This window comes from Pelmatolapia mariae, linkage group LG15 (assembly GCF_036321145.2).
Source record: "Pelmatolapia mariae isolate MD_Pm_ZW linkage group LG15, Pm_UMD_F_2, whole genome shotgun sequence".
Classification (NCBI taxonomy): Eukaryota; Metazoa; Chordata; class Actinopteri; order Cichliformes; family Cichlidae; genus Pelmatolapia; species Pelmatolapia mariae.
In genome coordinates this window covers 20,797,842-20,820,026 of record NC_086240.1, presented here as the reverse complement: position 1 = coordinate 20,820,026, position 22,185 = coordinate 20,797,842, and the positions used below count along the sequence as shown (strand labels likewise).

At 40.5% G+C, this 22,185-nt stretch overlaps 1 protein-coding gene across 1 annotated transcript in view; it reads right to left on the bottom strand.

The window, feature by feature from the left end:
- Positions 1–8,428: 8,428 nt before the first annotated feature.
- Positions 8,429–22,185, bottom strand: part of LOC134643190 (exostosin-1) — a 312,370-nt gene continuing 298,613 nt past the window's right edge. Inside the window, exons 10-12 of the mRNA XM_063495458.1 lie at positions 18,446–18,606; positions 14,341–14,512; positions 8,429–9,276 (exon numbers count right to left, since the gene is read on the bottom strand). Coding sequence (XP_063351528.1) covers positions 9,088–9,276; positions 14,341–14,512; positions 18,446–18,606 — 522 coding nt within the window. The 3' untranslated portion in view covers positions 8,429–9,087. The remainder of the gene's footprint in view (positions 9,277–14,340; positions 14,513–18,445; positions 18,607–22,185) is intronic.

Here is a 22,185-nt window from a genome sequence, read left to right as displayed (position 1 = left end):
GGTCACATAGAGACAGACAACCATTTGCACCTATGGGCAATTTAGAATGACCAATTATCTTAACCCCACTAACTGCATGTCTTTGGACTGTGGGAGGAAGCCGAAATGAGGCAAGAATAAGGTACCTTATTACCTTGAGGTAGCTGACGAATTGGCAGAGCACAGATGACAGGGCTGGTCTTAAGTACAGCCTCGCTGATTGGCATCAGTGGATAGCAGGTGAGCAGAACAGGTGAGGAATCTAGGGTCCGTCCACAAGGTGGACACAGTAAGGCAGTGGAAAGCCACCAGGTGATCAATACACAGTATGTGAAAAACAGAACTACACCCTTAATGCTTCAATAGGAATTGAGAGGGTAAGAGAAGCTGCTAATCAACTGCATTTGATTAAATGATCATCATCTCCATAGAGCTGATGTTTTGGCAGTTCTTGGTCTGGGGCATTCAGGTGTGTGTTAACACAATGACCAAGAGGAAAGACATCAGCAATGATCTTAGGGATGCTTTCCATCAATCTGGGCAAAGTTATAAGGCCATCCAAACAGTTTGAAGTCCTTCATTCTATAGTGAGAAAGATTGCCAAAGTGGACATCCCAGCAAACTCCCCTCAATGTCAAACCGTGCAATGCTCAAAAACACTACAGCAAACCCAATGGCTAGATCTTAGAATCTACAGAGCTCAGTTACCATATAAAATATTAAAGTTCAAATGCAAAAAAACAAGACTAAACACATTTGGCGACGACCAATCACAGCAATGCATCACAAAGACCTCATACCGACTGTGAGCAAAGTCATGGAAGGAAGATAAAAATCATACAGAAAACAATTACTTCAAGTTGTTGCTGCTAAAAGTAGTTCTACAAGCAACCGAATCACAGCATGTACTTCATTTTTCACATGCTGTTTCTGCAGTTTGGCTTAGTTGTTGTTATAAATAGATGATGCATTGTAATATGTCATGATGTTGTTCATCTGAGGTTGTATTCAAGGAACAGATGGGCTTTTATTATTAATGTTCTCATATACAGAACAACTTACAGTGGGTGTACTTTCTTTTTTTACAATGACTGAAAGGGGCTAAAAGTAGCAGAACAAACTTGTGTGTCAGTTTCATAAAACTGTGTCAGGCGACCTAGAAATTGTTATGGGAGAGTTAAAATGGTCCTCAACAAAACTGCTTATCATCTTGTTACTTCATAGGTCCCTTCGGGCAGTTATATTCCACTGTTTTACGTCACTTAAAATCCTTCTGTGCCTTTTACTGTCCCCCTGCAAGATTTATATTTTTGTGTTTTTCCACTGGCCGACTTCCTCTGACATCAGCAGGAACAAGGATCCGTGTTCACTGTAGTGAAGTACAAACGATGAGAAGTGAAGCGGTTTACTTCCCTCCTGAGAGAACCCATGGATGATCACATCCAATGACTAACACTGACCTGTATTGATCACAGTGCAGACAAGCCCCTTTAACATGATCCTACAGAGGCGAAGGCTTTGCGTTTGTGTGTCGCCATGAAAATGTAAAAAAAAAAAGGAAAAAGTCAGCATCTGCCGCAGTGAAACAGTCTGAAAGATATTAGTGTTCTCTGGATTCCCCGTTGACAGCTCCTTACAGGCAGAAGGCCTTTTCTCTTTGCTTCACTGACTCGTATTCAGGTGGAACAGACGCAAACAAAAGAAGAAGAATTGATGAATGAATATGCATAGAGTTTGTGTTAATATGTGCACATTTACTGCCTTATTACCATCACACACAAACATACAAGAGAAACATGCCCTGAGAGATTGCGTTGCCCTTGAGAAAAAGCCAATGATTAAAAAAGGAACTTACTAACTCGAGCATCATCTTGACAGACAGACTCCTCATTAGTCCAGCAGCTTCAATCTAACTCATACAGGAGAAGAGACTGGCAAAATGAGAGACAAACAAACAAGTGAAAATTTCAGTTCTGATTATTACTGTAGGAAAGCAGTGCTTAAAGATGAGGCACAACCAAAAAGCATAGTTTGGATTGTTTGGAAGGTGAGAACACCGACAGCAGAGAAGATTCTGCTCATCGTTTCCCAACAGCCGCACTGCCAGAATGTGTTTTATTGTTACAGCTGTGAATCCAAGTTCAGTTTTAGTTTCATTCGCTACATCTGGGCCCTTATGAGCAAGCTGTTATCTTTTAAGATCATTCATTTATTGAAATTCTTAAATCAGCCTTAACTTGTGAGTATTGATGTTCTCTGTTAGATGTAAATCATGCAGAAGCATGAAGTGTGCATGTGTTAGTACTTTAAAATCTAGGAAGTAGTTCAGGGTTGGTGGTTAGTCATTTAAAATAGCCAACTTTTACAAGACAGGCCATTCTATTATTTTCCAATCAGTGTCCAATCAGTGTCAGGACATTCATTATTACAACAATTATTATTCTAGTCTAAACATTTTGATGTATATTGTGTCAACTCATAACAACAGCTGCTTTGAGGTACTTTATGTTGAAAGCTAAGACCCTATAATCTTCTTGTTCTTTCAGCTGCTCGCTTTAGGGGTTGTCACACTATCTTGCCTCTCTAACATTGTATCTGACACATGAGAGGTCTCGCTGATATACTGATACACTGTCCCTGCTGGTCACTCCCAACAAAAATCTTAGCACCTTCAACTCTGGCACTTCCAGCTCTACCATTACCAGACCATATACAAACGATATAGAAGAGAAAACCCCAACAACAAGACTGTTCTCTGAAAGCGAGAAAAACAAGAAGAACTTCCTTTCAACAGGAAAGGACCTCCAGCAGAACCAGACTCAAGGCGGGGAAGCCAACGGTTGTGAGTCTTTGACAGGTAAGGGGAATAGAAGAGAAAAAAAGAGACTAGGATAAAACACAAACTAGAAGAGATTGAAACAAAAATAAAAAATGAATGTGTGAGGAAAATTGATCAGCTCATCGTGGATCCTGAACAGCATAACCTATTTTTCAAGGTCACCTAATCTTACCATTGCTATTAGCTTTATCAAAAAAGAAAGTTTTCCACTAAGGCTAATATTAAAACTTGAAAACATATCTGTCTCCTAAATACAAACTGGAAGCTCCTGTTCCACAGGAGAGAGCCTGTGTCTCCTGTTGTAATAAACCCATTTGTAGGTCATGTAGGACATGAACAACACATTCTTATTGCATGCTCTTATTCCCGAGTAATGCATAATGGTGTTTTAGTAGATTCCACAACATATGCAAAAGATGTTCTTTTGACATTAGCCAAGAAATGTTAGCATAAAAATTTTGATTGCAGACAGATATGGGCCTATAAACATAAAAAAGATTTTTTTTAAAAAGTACTGAGCAGAGTTGAGTTCAGCTCATTGGTGTGGCTCTCCACAACAGTCTCAGTTTTTCAAGTTGTCCCTTGGAAAAAATAATTGCTAACCGCTGGCTAGGTTTTAAAGACTAGAACTGGGATTGGACACTTTTAATTACAGTTAGTTGATAAGGGTTAAATAAAAAAATGTTGCAAAAAATCAATAACTGCAGATCATTTTTATACTCTTTGGTTAAAATACATCTCACCAGCATGACAAATTAGACGTTTGGAGTGACACTCACATTTCACAATTGGCAAACCCAGTGGGCCACCTGTGCCAGAGTAAACACTGTGCGAAACTGTGACACACCAGTGGCTTAGAAAAAATGTTACAATTTTACACCCCATGAATAAGAATGGCCAACATGCCGCTGTCATAAAAATCAAACCCAGGCACTGCAGAGTGACAGAAAACAAGATGTAAACTGCCACTTCACTAACTTTATATTTGCTATGGCAATTTCATATTTTCCACACTGCTGCCAGTTTTAGATATATTTATGAACTAAAAAGAGACTCAGACAGTTAAGCAGTGAGCTACAAGCAACAATTCCTCAGAATTAAAAAAGTCTTAAAAGAAGGATTTTCTGAAACAATAAAACATGTGCTTTGTTAAAGCTGTGGAAAAATTACTTTCAGTATAACTGCTCAGTTACAGTTGAAGAATTGTTCATGTTATAGCTGGAGGAAAAAATATTTGTAGTCATGCTTTAAAAAAACAAGCTGATGGTTTGAAGAACCTAAGTTGTATCATAAGAAAAATGCTTATAGGGAATATATTTGCAGCCCTATGGGCCTTTATAGGAAAATGTGACAAAATAAATTTTGTCTTGATTTTGAAGTTGTTATTTGACATCTGCCATTGAGACCCTGTAAGGACCCCTCTTCTTCTGTGTTGAAAAACTGTGTGGGTTCTATCTTTATATAAACGCTAGATCTAGTTGACACAGACACAAGGATATCTGCTGAAGCTTAACTCTTTTGTCGTAAGTACCATCATCAAACCAGTCATCAAACAAAGAAAAGAGTATTAGGTGTTGCTCTATTTATGAGAGCTTATTTAATCTACATCCGGAAAATGCTTTTTACAGCTATAAGCCATGGTAGGTGTGTTGCTATGGGTTTCAAGTATTCTTAAACACCATCATTATAAAAGATAATGTGTGCTTCTTACTTGAATGTCATGTACACAAATATATATAAAGTGTGGAGGGATCATAACGACACATCATAAGAGGCCCAAAGCTGTGATGGAAATACAGAATTTCAAGGCTACGATTAGGATTGGATGGAAGCATAACCTACCATGAAGATATAAAGTGCCAGTAGCATTGTCAGACCCTAACATGATGTCTTGACAGTTACATATTCTTATCAACAGCTCACACTCCAAAAATATTTAATTTACAGCTTTATAAAATGGAAAACAAATAATTAAAAATAAAAATCCTCATGTTTCATGTAATTTGACCAAAACACTCACCGGGCACATCAATAGTTATGGGTTGGACCTACTTTGCTTACAGCAGTGCTATAAGTCTTCATAGCATCGATTCAACAAGATGCTGGAAACATTCCTTAGAGATTCTGGTCCATACTGAGGTTACAGCAACATCCATGATGTTAATCTCCTGTTCAATCATAACCCCAAGATGCTCTATTAGACTGAGATCGGTTGACAGTGGAGGTCATTTGAGTACACCGATTTCATTGTTGTGCTCAAGAAACCAGTTTGACATGATTTGAGTGTGAATGTGGTGTATATGTTTATATATGCAACTGCAAAGTAACTCAGAGAACAACACTACTTTAATTAAGAGAAACTTTATATAAGTATTAAACATCAGATGACGTTTCTCCGTGAAATAACACCAACATTTCAAAGAACTCTAGCTGATTACAGTATCAAATCATCTGTTGGTGTGTGGGAAGTTTTGATTTCCTAAAAAAGGCATTATATGAAGATGTTGCAGGATAATAAAGAAACATGGTGCTCTGAGATCTTAGTTTGTATCAGATCAAAAGTGAAAAACCTGTGATAACTTTCAGATAATAAAGAGATTCTAGTTATTAGAGATGAGAGAGAACAAAGGGGCTGGGTTGAAAAGAAAGGAAGGGGGTAGATGAAGGAAATGTTTGTGCACAGAGAGAATCAGATAGTAAGATCGAGTGTCTGAGACGAGGAAGGAGAGTAAGGTTGAGAGCGGAAAATCAACAGCAGACGAATGGGAAGAGAAATAAAAAGTAGCAAAAAGGATGAGGAAGCCTTATGGAAAGATGAGCTCAGAGACTCTTTGCAGTCATGGGAACAACTGTCTGTACTGTTCATGTGTTTGTAATTTAACAAGTGTTTGAAGTCTGTTGCTGTTTGAAATAGATGCAGTTGAACTAAAGTCAACTAAATAATGATATTATCAGGTAAAAAAGAAAAAGAAAAAAGGAATGAACAAAGTAGAAAAAGAGAACATATACACAGTGTCACCGGACCGAGTGGTCTGTACCGAAACTGGACTCAGGCGCAGAAACCCAGAACAGAAACAGCATTTAACAATATTTTATTGGTTAGGCTTAGACTTTGGAAATGTGGCAAGGACAAAAGCAAGTAAGCAGTCACATTACAGGAGGAGAAGCAGAGCAGTGACAGGAGGGCGACGGGGATCCAGGGTGAGCTGAGTGGCGTGGAGAGGCTGACCTGAGATCCGGAGGTTCCAGATGGAGTGTGATGGCAGGAGGGCAGGCAGGCACACAGAGTGATTTCCAGAATGGTGGCTTGGTATCCTGAGTCCGAGAGTAGAGCGTGAGCCAAGGTGAATCCAGAAACTGCAGCACAAGAAAGTTTGGCTAACAAGGTAAATCACAGAGAGAGCTTGAAACATGAAGACCGGCTACCAACATGGGTTGATGACGAACTGGCGGTGAATGAACGTCAGCGTGATGCTTAAATCACTCTGACTTGATTGCCTGCAATCGGCTCCAGGTGTGCAGGAACTGGAGGAGGTGCCCCTGCCCAGGGGCGGATCCCAGGTAGGTTCAGGAGCCTCATGGAAATCCCAGCCACCCACCGTGGACCATGACACGGTGTGTCAAGACAAGACCAAGACCAAAGTCTCGACAGACTTTGGTCTTGGTCTTGTCTTGGTCTCGGATCCCTCGGTCTTGTCTTGGTCTCGCTGTCTCGGTCTTGCTGTCTCAGATCGACATAGTGGTCGGGAGATTTGGAGTCAACAGTATTCATGACACAACGTAACATTCGATAATGTGTCATGCACAAAAGCATCAGCTCTAAGAGCCGTGCTTAGAGAGTGCTTTGTAGTGAATCAGAAGAGTCGACTCCCATTGAGAGAGAGCCGGCTCCTCACTTAATTTCCTTTCGCTGCTCAGCTCTCACACAGTGGCTCAGCTATGCTCCAATCCCTCCATATTGTGTCCAATCACATATGAGGATATAGGATAATATCATTATGTGAAAAACAGAGCGGGTGAGAGACGCGACAGTCAAGTGAAGCGTGCGTCTGTCCTCTCAGTAAGTGAGTGAGACAGTAGACAGCGGTGAAGAGGGCTGTGCGAGTGCATTGCAAAAACACAAATATGCTTGATACCTGTAAACGAAGCAGCATCTGGCTGCAGTTTAAAGACTTTTCTGTCTTGATCTCGTCTCGACTTTGTCTTGATCTTGACTCGGTCTGTCTTGGTCTCGATACCCTCTGGTCTTGGTATTGTCTTGGTCTTCGATTATGCGGTCTTGACTACAAGTCTAGAAGGTATGTTGCTGTAATGCTATAACATTACTTTATTTGTATTCAATTCAATTTATATAGCGCCAAATCACAACAGCAGTCACCTTGAGGTTCTTTATTTTGTAAGGTAACAACCCTACAATAACACAGAGAAAACCCCAACAATCAAGCGAGCCTCTTTGAGCAAGCGCTTGGTGACAGTGAGAAGGAAAAACTCCCTTTAAACCGATGGAAACCTTCGGAGACCATCAGCAGTGACTGGTTGGGGGTAACGGGAGGGAGAGAGGACAAAGCACAGGTTAAAATACACAACACAAAACATAGCGGGGTTGATGAATTCACTTACTATTACTAGTTTTTAGAATGTCTTTAGCATTTTACTCTTACGCTTTCTTAAACATGATGATTTTATGTACACAGACTTTTAATCAGAGCAGAGCAGTTGTTACGATTAGACTGTGAGTCATACAACACTAGACCAGGATTCCCACATTAAGGTCTCCCACTTTGTTGCACTATGGGCCTTTAGGTGCAGCTACTGAGCAGTTATGGTCGCGGCTGTTACCAGGCAACATTGAAAGTAAACTTCTCTTATTGGCAGCAGCAAGTTGCAACTCTCAGCTAAGACTAATCCCACTAGCCCGCACACCACAGGCTGCCAACTAAGTTACTACCCCGTCACATAGCTAAAAAGAGCAGACTGCATATTCTTCTCACTGGTATCATAAAGGTCTTTTTATTCACCCCAGGCTTGATAATCACTTTAAAGCTGATGTTGCTTATTTCATTGCTGTTTCAGTTCACCACTACATACTTTATGTAATTCGGTGGGCTTGCAGTAAAACCAGCTGCTGCCTCATTTGCCGTCTGTAGATTCTGAGGTTGAGACAGTAAAAAAGGCTGTATGCATTTATGAACCAAGCTGCTGCCCTCCCACTCCTTACCACTGCCGCTGTTTACTATGGCCAAAGCAAAGTGATGAGAATATATTTCATTTACTTCCCATAAGCTTTTGTGGATTCATTAGCTGTAGCTAACCTTATGAAAACTGCAATCTAATCTTTATAGTGAGGTTAATACATCACTACTAAACATTTGACAGATGTTGACATTTCTTGATGTTCTTATTTCTTTCTTGATTGCATTAAGCATACTTTATTAGTTAGTCAGTTCCTTGTTGAAAATAAATTTTCTCATTATTGTTTACTTCGCTATAGATGTGTAGGCAAAACAGCAAGGAGAGTAACAAGGAGAGTGTGCAGTCAAAGAAAGATGCAATTTTCTTAAAATGAATGGAAGAACTGAACTGAGTTGAGACAAATCCTCTCGCCTTATAACATAACATCTCTTTATTTTATTTTTTTATTTGCTTCATACAGACAGGAACTGCTGCTTCAAATCTACAGTAATTTACAAGAGGTGCACTGCCATCATCTCTGGGTGTTTTGGGGCCATTAGCTGTGATGTGGCCAGAAAGTACAGCTTGTTCCTTTTTGTCCACACAAACTCTTTTCTTTAATTACTGACTTCATGAATACAACCTTTAACTCGAATCTCTTTAGCCGTTTGTCAACTTCCACTGTAGACATACTTGATTTTTTTTTTTTTAAACACAGTCTTGTCTTGTTTAAACCATGCAACACATACGTACACGTGGTCAGCTTGAATGTGTCCAAGTCTTTGTTGCATGTGTCTACATGCATTCATATTTATGTGTATTGTCACAGATGGCAGCTATGCACAGTTGCTCACTGTAACCAACCACATATACAGAAGCTTTTTTTTCCCCATAGAAATTTGCATTTAAAGGTCTTGCAAATACCTCAGTGTTTTATCACTTTTATGTCCAGTGCATGTGTGAATTTTCCTTTATAGCCTCATAAACAGTCATTCAGGACAGTGTGTGTATTGTCCTCTTGAACAGGGAGTCCAAGAACACACAGACACACACACAGCTCTCCAGCCTCTACTGTGATTTGGCGTGTCCTTGTTTGTTCACAACCTCTCAATGTCCCTGTATTTCTTCCTCAGGATGGAAACCTGGTCTCTGAACAACACTGGGTCCAACCTCATCTGGGAGTGCACTAAGGGCATGAAACCTAGCCAGTGGCTAAAGGCATTCATGCAACTCTGTCGCTGGGCGAAATGGTCCGGGTCAGCCCAACGAGATGACACCTTGGAGCCCTTCATGTGGGAAAACAGAGAGAGAGTGGGAGAAGAGGACTGTATTAGAGTAAATGGAAGGAGGGATGAATCACCTCAGCTCTACAGCAGGCAATAGTGTAATAAAAAAGCCACAACCAGCAAAAAGAAAACACAATTTTAAACTTTTATTTAAAGTACACATTGACTCGGGCCAACAGGTTTAGAGACAAAGTGTATGAGTGGGTCGATTTTCACTGGGATTTCAATGATATATTAGTGCAGGGAATCTGTGTAGAGATGGCCAGATGGCATAGAGGGAGTTGGTGGAACAGCTGGAAAAGGTGAAACATTTTGTTGGAAACTTTGGAAAAAAAACTTCATTATCACTTTGTTTCCTGCTTCAATCTCCTCAACTTCTAATCCAGTGTTGATGCAAAAAGTTAGCAGACACCCATTATTTCACAGACAACCTAGCCAGCATCTATGTGTCTGTCTCTTTTTCAATTTTCAGAAAGTATTTCTTTCAATTATCTTTCTGGAAACATTGAAGCATATTCATATTGTTTAACATCCACAGACAAATCAGTATCCTTCACACCACTTGTTAGACAGAAGTCGAAACCTTTGTCATCATAGCAAATATGGAATTGGCTTGTTAGGCTCTGAAATATTTTTTCATCTTTTAAACTGTAATCAATGCTCTGTAATGTGGAATCCTTCACTTTTTTCTTTCCAGCTGTGCAGGCCTGTCTATACTATCCAAGCCCCATTGACTTGCCTATAAATTTCCCTCTTTCATCAAGCTGTGACATTTAACTTGTGGCAAGCTTTTGTCCTTATTGAGCCATAGATAAGAGCCACATGATGTATTGTTCAGAAAGGCTCTGTTCCGAAGTTGGATTTTTAAACTTTCATCACTGCAACAAATCCGTCAAATGGATTTTAATTTGGGTTTTCTTTCCTAGATGTTCTATTTTCACTTTAGGTCTCTAAAATCTATGATTGTTTCTGTGGTAGTAGTTACACAAGTAGTGTGTGTGAGTTTGTGAGTGTGTGTGTAGGAGGGTGAGAGTGGCTTTGTGCAACACTTTGTCCTACCAGAATTTAAAGTAATACATGTATCGTGTCATTATTGAACTCCAAATGAAAAAAAGATTTGCATAACTTGATGTTTCACTCATTAAAGGTGGGTTACTTTACATTTCAGTGGAAGCCATGTTTTGCCACTCATCCAAATGACTTCTTCAGTCAGCCTTGTCCCTCCGTAACTGAACAGATCACTTGCATGAGACAAAAGGTTTTTCCACCTAAAAACGCTATATCTAGATGAACAAAATTAACATCCTGAGGCTTCCCCTTCATTTCTGCTGATATCCTTCTGTCCTGACACTCGTTTCCACCCACTCCTACCTGCCTGCACTTTCTTCTTCACCTCTCATTTGCACTATTCGTTGCTTTGAATAGCTGACCCCAGCGGTTCATCCACCTTCACTAACTCTACTCCTTAGATATTTACTTTTACGCCTTGTGTTGCGTCTTGCTTTTCCTGACTTTCATTCCTCTTCTCTCCAGAGCATACCTCCAACTCTCTAGGCTCTGCCCATGTACTCACTGCTCACACAAAAGATTGCAATGTCGTCTGCAAGCATCATATTTAAAGGAGACCTCTGCAAGACCTCATCTGTCAAACTGTTAATGACCAATGAATAAAAAAGGGGTTCAGTGCCGATCCCTGATGTAATCTCAACCCCACCAGCACGAATTGTGTCAATTTACTGCTGATCAGTCACACAGTGCATTACTTAACAAACAGTTAATGCAGAAAAAGGTGAACAAACAGTCATTTTAGATTGTTTGACCTGGGTGAGACAGAGTGGAGTCTGTTCAGCAGAAATCTGACCTACAAATAATTTTCTATAATCACAGTGAGAATTTTAAACTGGGTCCTAAATGTGACAGGAAGCTAGTGAAGGGACATTAGTAGTGAGGTGATAAGGGAGCATCTGTTTGACCAAGTAAATAGCCTAACAGTAGAATTTTGAAATGCCAGCAAACAATGTGTACTTGCAGACAACAAGTTGTGAGCATCCCGGTTGCTGCTACAGATGAACCCGAGAAAGTGCAGTTGTAGGGTCAGTAGAGCCCTTTGAGAGGGGGTTGTAAAAGCTGGAGGAAACTTATCTTCAGCTAGAAAAATTTGAACTGCTAAAGAATATCCAGTGACAGAAATGATCTGGGCCTAAAATACAATATGACTTGTACAATAAAACAGCTTAAAAATGTTAATTCATTTAACATTCTGGTCCAGGTATCCCACAAGATGTCAGCTCTTTCCTCTTACGCCATGTTAAATGTCTATCTGCTGTTGCTTGAAGCGAAGTCACAAATCATGGGTGAGATTGAGGAGGTGGGGGTGCACACAGGAAAAAAAGAAAGAATGAGAGAGCGAGTGAGGAAAGGAGGGGGTAAAGGGGGGAGTAAATCTAGGTTTGTCGTGCTGCTTTCACAATTAAGACATTAATCACTACGTCCATACTGCTGAGTCATCGTCCTGCCTGTGGTCAGACCATCAATCAGAACCTGACAAAGGGCTGGCCCCATGAACACACACACTCACACAAACACATGCACATACAGGGATCTCCCAAAGAGAAGGTCAGGGCTGTATGTGGCCTGAAACTTTTCTACCATTTCTCTTTTAATACTCTCTTATTATCTTCTTCTTTCCTTAAAAAGAGGTCTCTAAACACACAGCACTTTTATCATCTTTAAACTGTGTTGCTACTGTACAAAATGTTTTGATGGACCAACGATGTCATGAGCAATGAATTAAAAGAAGCCTCCATTTGGTTTTTCTCATGCCCTGGTTGCACATTAATGCTGTCTCTAATATTTTTCCACCGATCAGCAGGTGGTGGCAATAATGTCCACGGAAAAGATGAAATAAGACTACCAGCTGGCACACATGGATTATAACAGTGCTAATAGAGCTAAACTACTCCAAACAGAAGCATTTGCAAATGTTTTATGGGGAATGAAATACATTTTGGACTTTGTTAACAAACACTGAAATTATCCCAAAAGGGGACTTTAACAGGGGGAAGCTTGGAAGGCACTTTAGCTTTGGATAACTGCAAATTCATTGAATGTAACCATGAAAACTTAAACAAGTATGTAAGGCACAAGTGACTAATTATACAATGTCTACAAAGAAATGATGGATAGTTGGACTATATATAACTAGTTTTTTTTTAATCAGGTTGTGGGATGACTGGGTTTCTTTCTTAGCTCTTGAACACCAACCCTCATTCCAGCATTTTTAAACCTTGGACAAAGTTTTCTTCCCTTTTTATTGTCCAAATAACATTTGTAAGTGATTCATTCCATGTTGAAATAGAATGTGATAAAGCAGTACTCAAATTCCCTTGCACATTTTTTCACCTCAAAGTTATTTTTTCTACTGAAAGGCTCAGATGGCTGTTGAGGGCCCCAATCACACAGGACTGGAGACTGGTCTATGAGTGGTTGCTGGAGGTTGCATGCTGTTGCTGGTTGACATAAGTCACAAAGAGGGTGCTGCACCAAAAGGTCCTTGTGATTACTCTGGTTGTTAGCAGATTACTATGGTTGACTGTAGTTTACATAGGATACACCGACTTGTCTGCAAACACCTGTAAAAATGTTCCAGGTACCTCAGACCTCGTGTGTCGGAAAAAGTGAGGAAAACCAGGATTTGTTTTGTTTCTTTCTTCTTGGGCTTTCTGAGCAGAAAAGAATGAGAATGTGATCGCAAAGTCTGAACTGCATCCAGCACAGAAATAACTGCATAATGCTGCTAAAACAACTTTGGCTCTTTGCTAGTATCTGAACAGACAGAATGCTAAAGCTAACCAAGGCAAGGACACCGAGTGATGTTAAAGCTGAGCGAATGCTGACCCCAGCCCAGCTACTAGACCTTGAACTTCAGCAGGTAACAAATGGATGTGCAGTCAGGCTGCTGGTTTTCATGAATTTCATTCATTCATTAATTTCATTTTCTTTATTTTGTGTTGTCAGCTTTGTGTTGATACCTAAACACTAAGATAAAGAAAATATGTTTCTCCTCAATAGGATAAGGATTTGTGTTGGTGTGTGGGACTGTAGTCTCTATGTTGATATTGTTAAATCTCAGATCATTTTTATAGAGAAACACAAAAGTAATGTAATCATTTGTGTAATTAATTATTTTGTCCTGGGATTAATAAAAATACGCTGCATTGATTTTAAGAGAAGTGCTCTTTGTAATATGTGTAATAATTATTTTTTTCCAGTAATGATTGCAACACAATCACAACAAAGATGGGATGTACCTCCAACATGCACAAACATTTGTCCGTACAGTATGCAATCACAAGGAGGTTTCTTGGTGTAGCACACTAAATGCCCGCAACTGCTCTCAACCACTCACTAACCAATGGGGGAATACACGCTTTTTGATGTTTGCAAGGGGTATGTGTGTAGGCCTGTGTGACTGGGGCTTTAGCAATTAATTTCAAAGACAACCAGGAATCCCCAGCAACCACTAACCACGAACAGAAATCTCAAAGAGGTTGAGTAGTGATATGAATGGGAGTTGGAGAGAGCGAGCTAGTAAGGAGCTGGTACATATTACAGAACTGGAGTAAAGAATTCAGTCTTACTTTCTTTAACCTTAAGAATGCCGAACAATGATTCAGAGTTTTTGTATTGCATCTGCAAAGTAATATGCCACACTTCACAAAGCTTTTACAGACTACCATTGTGGGAAAGGACATGCTGAGGTTGCGGAATAAACACCTGTCTGTAGACTGAACATTGCACACTATTGTACTTGTGATGACTACTTTAACTGAGGAAAAATGCCATTCTGAGGACACTGGACAAATTCAGACAGAGTAGGGGTAATTTTTTGACTTGGCCTCTGTAGCCATAAAAGCAAGACAGGATAATGTCAAAACAGCTATAGATACGTAGAGTAAAAATCTGAGCCTGTCTGTGGCAGAGACGCAGGCAGATACATTCTATAGGAGACAGTGAACAAGTATACAGTCTAAGTGTATCGATAAAAGTAAAACTCTGTCCAACCTGGGTCATCATGGTTTCCTTGTACTGCTTCTTCTGTGTGACTTTGATTGGAGGTTGCTTGGTCACGGCCGAAACGAGGAAGTTCATCAGGATGTCTTCACAATTAGCCATGCGGTCCACCATTGTCAGCAGGCTAGCCGGTATGTAGTGAGTGAACAAGTAGTGATAGTATCTGATGCATAAAGGAAAAGGGCAGATTAGGGATTAGGATGTGGGTGTATTTTTCATTTTAAAAGCCACAATTCTGTTCTATTTGGTTGCAGTGTTGCACTCTCAGCAGCATGGGAGCACTAGATCACTGTCAGTGGTTACCTCCCTGACAAGGTCTCCCGCCCCTCGCTCTTACACACAAATGCACACACACACACACACACACACACACACACACACACACACACACACACACACACACACACACACACACACACACTTTACAATGTTCCTTCTGGCTCATTTTTTTCTACCTTACATTTGCATTTGACAGTCTAAATAACAAAAATAACTGAAGAGGTGCATTGAGCATCCTAACAATAGAACAACAAGAGAGCTGTTTATCTGCATGACAAGATGCCTTTAATCCCTTTGGAGAGCATCACTCTTCGCCATTCAATTTACCGCTCTGCTTAATACTTGAGTTTACCATTTTTTATTTTAGCCCTAGCATTGCATTTTTGACAATTGTTTCATGATATAACAGAGGTGGAGAAAGATTATATTATCCCTTTTCCTAAAGATGAATTTTAATGTGGTTTGCATCTTAGAGACGGGATAAGTATTTCTGGGAAGCTGATGGAATGTTATGCAGAACATCTGCACCATGAGACAAACTGACTGCAGCACTAAAAGAGAAGCTGGACTGCAGTTTATGTCTTTACGTAATTGCTTTTAATGAGTGCTTATACATTAGCACCACTGCTAACGTAAAATATAGCAGCATTACATTTACAGTGGCTATGTGCATAGACAATACTGACTAATAAAAAAATATTTAAAAATGCTTTTTTTTTAACATTTTATATATATTTTGTTTAACGATCATTACATGAGTCATCCAAACTTAAGATATAAATATAACCTCTCTAAAAATGCTGGGGCAAGTCTCAGCAATAGCTTTAAAGGTTTTTTCTTTGAACAGACATGTAGGTAGAGTTGTGTGTGTGTGAACTTTAAAAGAAAATCATGAGTCATATCTCCAAGTTTTCTTGGTGCATCCTCTATATGATTTTTTTTATATATATATATACTCTAAAATATGAAGGTCCTATGCAGCACAACACAAGAAGAAAAACAAGTCAACTGTCATATCCGCAGGTGTAGGTGTGTGGCAGGCAGAGTTGTGGACCCAAAAACGCAGGATTTGGCAACACAGAACTGAACTAAAAAACACAGCTTTAATGCTGCAAAAACAGGCAACAAAAACAAAAGGCAAAAAACCCAACTGAACAGTCACAACCATAAAAATAAACTGACTCAATCACGAGAGGAAACACAGACAGAACCACCACCTACGATGAGGGAGAACGCAACAGAGAACAGAAGGAAACACAGACAATATATATACAAGGAGGATAACACACAGCTGACACAAATCTGACTGATGAGACAGAGGAAGCAAAAGTGAACATAATACATATGAAACAGAAGACTATCAAAATAAAACAGGAAGTACAAACACTGAGACTAAGAGTCCAAAAGACAAAACACAGTTCAGGGGGTCAACCAGACCTCAGGGCAAAACTCAGTGGCTGAGGCTGGCAGTGGAGACGATCAAGGTCTGGAGGTGATGGTGGCAGAGACCCACTGCAATAGGACTGGAGTCTGGTGATGATGTGGAGGGCGGAAACCCTCGGGCGACAGGACTGGAGGCTGGGAACAGTGGAGATGTAGACCCCTAAAGCAGCTTGGCAGGTGGCCAGCGTCAGTGGCGAGCCATATATTGCCATGGTGTGGAAGCCTCGGGCCCAGACGGTGCAGAGACTTCTGATGAGGACTGGGGCCCACACAGGTTGCACACAGGTTGCTCAGGCTGGGAGTACGCACTGCATGCAGCAGGCTCTGGTTGCTCTAGATGGCGCTGCTTGGCCTAGCACCCAGCAGATGCAGGAGACTGCCGCTGCTTGGCTGAGCACCTAGCAAATGGCCACAGAGTTTTGCAGTTATCATTCCAGTCAGCGTCGAGGAGGAATTTGTCAGCTGTTGAAGGATGAGGAGGTATTCATGTGCTGCTGACGTGACAACAGGAGGAGGAAAGCATGAAGAGAGCAGTTTTTGCAGTTCTTCTTTAGCCTCGGTGAGAGCACAGACCATCTCTGGAGGGATGATCTGATATCGTCGTGTTGGTGTTGTTCCCAGATCATCATGAAAATGTTGTTCCAGGTTCAACATTGCAAGTGACCAATCACATTGTTGTGACGTTATTCTTTTGCCCGCCAAGCCAGTCGTGCATTTATGAAATTCCAATGTTGCAAGGACAATATCAATTCTGCTTACCGTTTATTAAAGTGTTAGGGTTAGGGTTAGGGTCAGGGTTAGGGTCAGGGTCCGTTGATCGGCGGACAGAGGCGGTTTCTCGTAGCTTAAGTACAGTTTTTTGTTTTACGGCGGTTTTTCCTGAAGTCGCAAAAGTATGACGTCACAACATTCTGATTGGTCACTTGCAATGTTGATCCTGGAACAACATTTGGTATGATGATCTGGGAACAACACCAACACGACGATATCAGATCTGGAGACCGGGGAAGCTGGAGGAGCAGAGGGTTCCTCTGGATAATCGTATCAGTGGTGTTAAGTCCAACGAATTTGTTCCTTATGCCCATGACTTAGGAGATGTGAATCAAAAGACTATTCATCCGTGTTAGAGCCAACCCACATTCTTTCAGGGCTGAGTCTGCTTGGTCCATTATTTGGTCCCGTTCTTCTGTCATATCCACAGGTGTAGGTGTGAGGCCGGCAGAGTTGTGGACCCAAAAACCCAGGACTTGGCAACACAGAACTGAACTAAACATCTAAGCATTGGGCAACAAAAACAAAAGGCAAAAACCATCCAGACAGACAGAACCACTACCTACAATGAGGGAAAACGTAACAGAGAACAGAGGAAAAAACAGACAATAAGACAAGGAGGATAACACAGCTGACACTAAACTGACTGACGAGACAGGGGAAGCAAAACTGAACATAATACACATGAAAACAGAAGACTATCAAACACTGTGACCAACACTAAGACACATGGGCTTGACACAGGGACTGGGGAGAAAACAGACAGACACGGGTACATGACTGTGAAGGCTGAAAGTCAAAGAGATGAGACTAGGGAAGACTGAACTCTAGAGACACCAATACAGAACTAGAATGTAAACCATAACAAACACAAAAACAGGAGCATGACATCAACACTTCACGGCTGAAGGCTGTAAAATTTTGAAATGCAGAAAAAGCAGATTACTTAATTATTTACTTATCTTGATCCAAAGATCTGCAGAAACTATTTGTGCTGCAGGGCATTTATCCTATAGGAATGTAATTATTCCATGTCAGGGTCTATATATCCTAGGTACAAACCATGATTGGAGGCAATCATAAGTTCACCATGTACTGAAGGGTGTTGTTGGCCTTTATATGCATGGCCTATAATCAGACCAAAACTCTAATTCTAAAACTAGTATCTTTGAGATTTTTTGGGAGTAGAATTCGAGGCTTCTAAACACAACTTGCGGCTATCCAGTGGTAGCAAGAATACAATTACAGCCTCTCTTAAATAAGCTCAAGAAACATTTTTATTTTAATCCACAGGAGCAGTGCCTCTACTCCTCCCAAACGGCCGAGGTTCTCACCCTATCTAAGAGAAAACCCAGAGACTGTTCTGAGAGGTTATTTCTGCCGCTTTTATCTGTAATCTTACTCATTAAATCACGACATAATGCTTGTAGCTACAGGTGAGGGCGGGAAGGCAGGCTGACTAATAAGTTGATAATGTCACCTTCATGCTCTGGCACACTGTCTGCATCACAGACGATGCCATGTGCCATCTTTCTGTGCCACTCTTCTGCCATTCACGTCAAAACAACTTCACCGTTAAGCAAGAAATCCCGTGGGTTTGTACCTGTGGTAAAAAGCTGCTCCTGTAAGGACCATGGAGTACTCATTGGTCCACTTGGAAGTGTAGCCCCAGCGTGATCTGGAATTATCCCAGTAGTGGCTCCTTGCTGGATAACCAACAATACGCTCGGGAAAACTTTGCCATACAGTGAAGGCAAAGTCCACCTGGTCAAATAGAAAAGAAAGAAGGTGCTGAATAGATTAGATGTGTAGAGGAAATGAAAAAAAGAAAAAGAAAAGAAAAAGAAGAAGCAAAGGTGGAAGCACAAGGAGAAAAAATGGAGAGAAGAAAAGCACAAAGAAAAGCAATACAGCTTATTCAGAATATATGCAGTGTGGTACAAATTGCATTCAAAACACCTGTCAAATGGCATTTAGCCAGCTAAACCAACAAGGCCGTCTTCTAAACAACTTCTCTGCCTCTTCACAACTACACAAAGAATATTTTTGAGGCCATTTTGCAATGTTTTCATTCCAGCTGAAGCACTTCATGTTAAAATGTCATTTAAATATCAGAGTGCACTCATTGATCAGTTGGAGAGCTCTGAGTCACATTCTAAACCTGGCTGTGCTGACCTGATTCATAATAATTTCCTCTTGCATGATCAAATGAGGTTTAATTTTTAACTTTTTTAAAAAAAAAAAACTTTTTTAAAACAAACAGATTTATACAACATATTAATAATATCTATTTATCTACTTATCTATTATTCTCAGGTCATAAAATCCCTAACCCTGAACTTAATTAAGTCAGACTGCTCATGTTGAAAATGATTCATTACAGGGTCAGGTGTGCTGTCTGGACTCCAGGTTTATTATATATCAAAGATGGGGAGTGATGAATAAATATACCCTCCCAGGGGATATTTGTGCAGGTAACTTCTGGGGTAGTGGAGGCTTCAAAACAGCAGGATACAGGGAGACAAATGAAATATTTTGCAACTTAAATTAGGAGAGTGTGCTGGTATATATCATAAGGAAAGTAAGGAAAGTTTGAAAGCGTGTAATGCAGTGCATTTCACAGGCTTCTGTCCGTTTTAGTGCAAAATACAACCCCGCCAATGGGGCATGAACTGTGGTTAACAGGCTTGTGATTTACACCAACACCATCCCTATTTTGTTGCTATTTCCATCAGGACTGCTGCAGCCAGGAAGTCAATTTGGCAGCGTCAAAGGAGACTGTGTGTGCATCACCAAGAAACTAGATGCTTTGAGGATCGAGACCCTGGAAGCAGAAACAGGTTGCTGGTCTTGCATTGTGGTCATCTTTTAAGCAGGTGCCAGCTTTGACTGTCTCCTGCTCCATTTTCCTTGGAGACTGCCTTCGTCACAATAAAGAAGAAATTTCTCATGGCCTTTTTGTGGAGCAGCTGGTGCCCTTGAAGAAGATGGAGCTACCTGACAAAGACCCTCTTTTGAATACCAAAACACCACTGAGACATTCCGCCAGACACACTAGAGAATAAGGGGCTCGGCACATAATGAAATACTTTGTTAGACACACACTTCCACACACACAGAAATTAATTACCAGAGTAGCACAGGTAGAGGAACTAGAAGTTGGAGAGGGGTGAACCAAAGGTGGATGTTCTGTCATGAACTGAATTACTGTAAAGCATCTGATGTAAGCTGAGAAAAGGTGATTCAAAGCACAGGTCCTCATGAAGGGACATGTTAGCTGTGTGTGTGCACTGTGTTCCTGTATGAAAATGTGCCCATGTGGCAGATATGTGTGTGTGCGTGAGTGAGAGAGAGCAAGAGACCACTTAAAAGTGAGTGAGTAACAAAGCACAGGTTCATTGCAATCTGTCTGTCTTAATTATCGTTTAATATGACTGAAAATTTCTAATGAGCCTTGAACACAGTCTGTGTGTGTGTGTTTGCAAGACTCCACAAAGTAAACAGTTACATTTAAAGGTTCATTAAAGTTTATGGAAATGGTGACAGTTATGTTTCAGGTTAGGGTAAACTTCCAAGATGTTAATGCAAGACAATGTAACGTCCTTTGAACTGACGGAAACACAACACACATATGTGTGTGTGTGTGTGTGTGTGTGTGTGTGTGTGTGTGTAATTCATACTGATGGATTCTACAAAGCCAAAATTGATCTGAAAAGTCGAGGGTCAATCCAGCAATAGATCTGCTACAAATCTCTCCTGACATTTGGGTTTAAAATGTCCAATGTTATAAGATGAAAAGGTGTTGCATCAGATTTTAGAGCCCTTATCTCCCTTCAGTGTTTTCAATGCTTTGGTTGTTGAAAAGTTGTGTCTGGTTTTATTTATTTATTTTCCTCTCCATGAAGCAATGCCACTGCAGTGCTTTCACTGTCAACCTCCACCTGTCTTCAGGATGATAAAACTCAGGAAAATTTGTCGTAAACTGATCTTGTATCCAGCTGGTTTGGAGTGCTGTGGCTTTGATGAAGTTTTACCAGCAGTCTCAGTGTGATCCAAGATAGCCAGCTGGGTTTTAAGGTCTGCATTTTGGGGCTAAAGGGAGCTACAGCAGTTTTGTATTTTGCAGCGTTTTAAGACTATAGCCATTTTCACCAAGTAGTCTCAGTGCTGTGAGGTTATGTCTCATCTGGGCGACTCCAAAAGTATCTTTCATTGATTATTTAAACGTTCTTCTATAGATTGCAAAGGTTAAGCATTTGGCGTTCAGTGCGGCATGCCAGCACCACAGTCTATTACAGCTTCTACATACAAACATCAGCTGAATCTCCAAACAGTTAAATTAAATTAAAGTTAAATTATTAAATATGCAGCTCCAATATCAAGACATATTCTCTTCAAAGTAAAGGTTTATAATTTACATGTGTATGCGGAGCACACCAGGGAAGTTAGGGTAGACTGAATTTGTGCTCCAGATTTTTTTTCAGCAAATGTCCAAATGGTAAATGTTAGGGCCCCAGTCACAGAAGCCTAGAGACCAACTGGTGACCATTTGGCAACCACCGTTCACCCCAAACGAGTTCTAGACTGGTCTCTAGGCCTGTGTGACTGAGGCTTTGAAGTAATTTGGAAGATGCATGAGAAAAGCCAAAGGAGGACGTAGGGATCGATAGAGGGGTTAAAAAAAATGTTTTTTGAATTAATATGAGCCAAGAATATGTTGTCTTATTTTATCAAAACTATTTCAAAAACTTACTACAAATCACTTAATTTAAAGGACTGTTTTATGTACTTTAGAGAGCCATGCACACAGAAGGAAACTAGCAGTAATGCTGAGACCAGAGACCATAGAGTGTCAGTGAAAATGCAGGGATTTGAAGTGATGAAAAATTTAAACTAATATTGGGTTTCCTTGCTTGCTGTTCTGGATTAGAAACACACCAGTTTTTAGATGCCTCTAAATTGGCTTAATTTTTCTTGAACTCCACATGCACCACACAAGATTTAAACCACTCACAGGTGAAGTAAATAACACTCATTATCTTGGCATAACCCATGTTCAGCTGGTTTGCTGTGTTCATATAGACATTTGACACAACTAAGCATTGATGCAGACCAAGAAAGACATTCAGAAATCACTTGAAGGTGGAAGAATTCAGATTTTGATTGGCAGGATTTCCCACACTGTCAGTCCAATATCGAGCATGCTGAAGCCGGGGGCCTCAAAGTGACACTTTCAACTCATCCAATCAATCGATAGGTAAGAAATATGAACTTAATGGGAGAAAATACCCTAAATGAAATGAGATGGCGTCCATGAGCAAAAGAAAGCCATAGAGGTCAAAT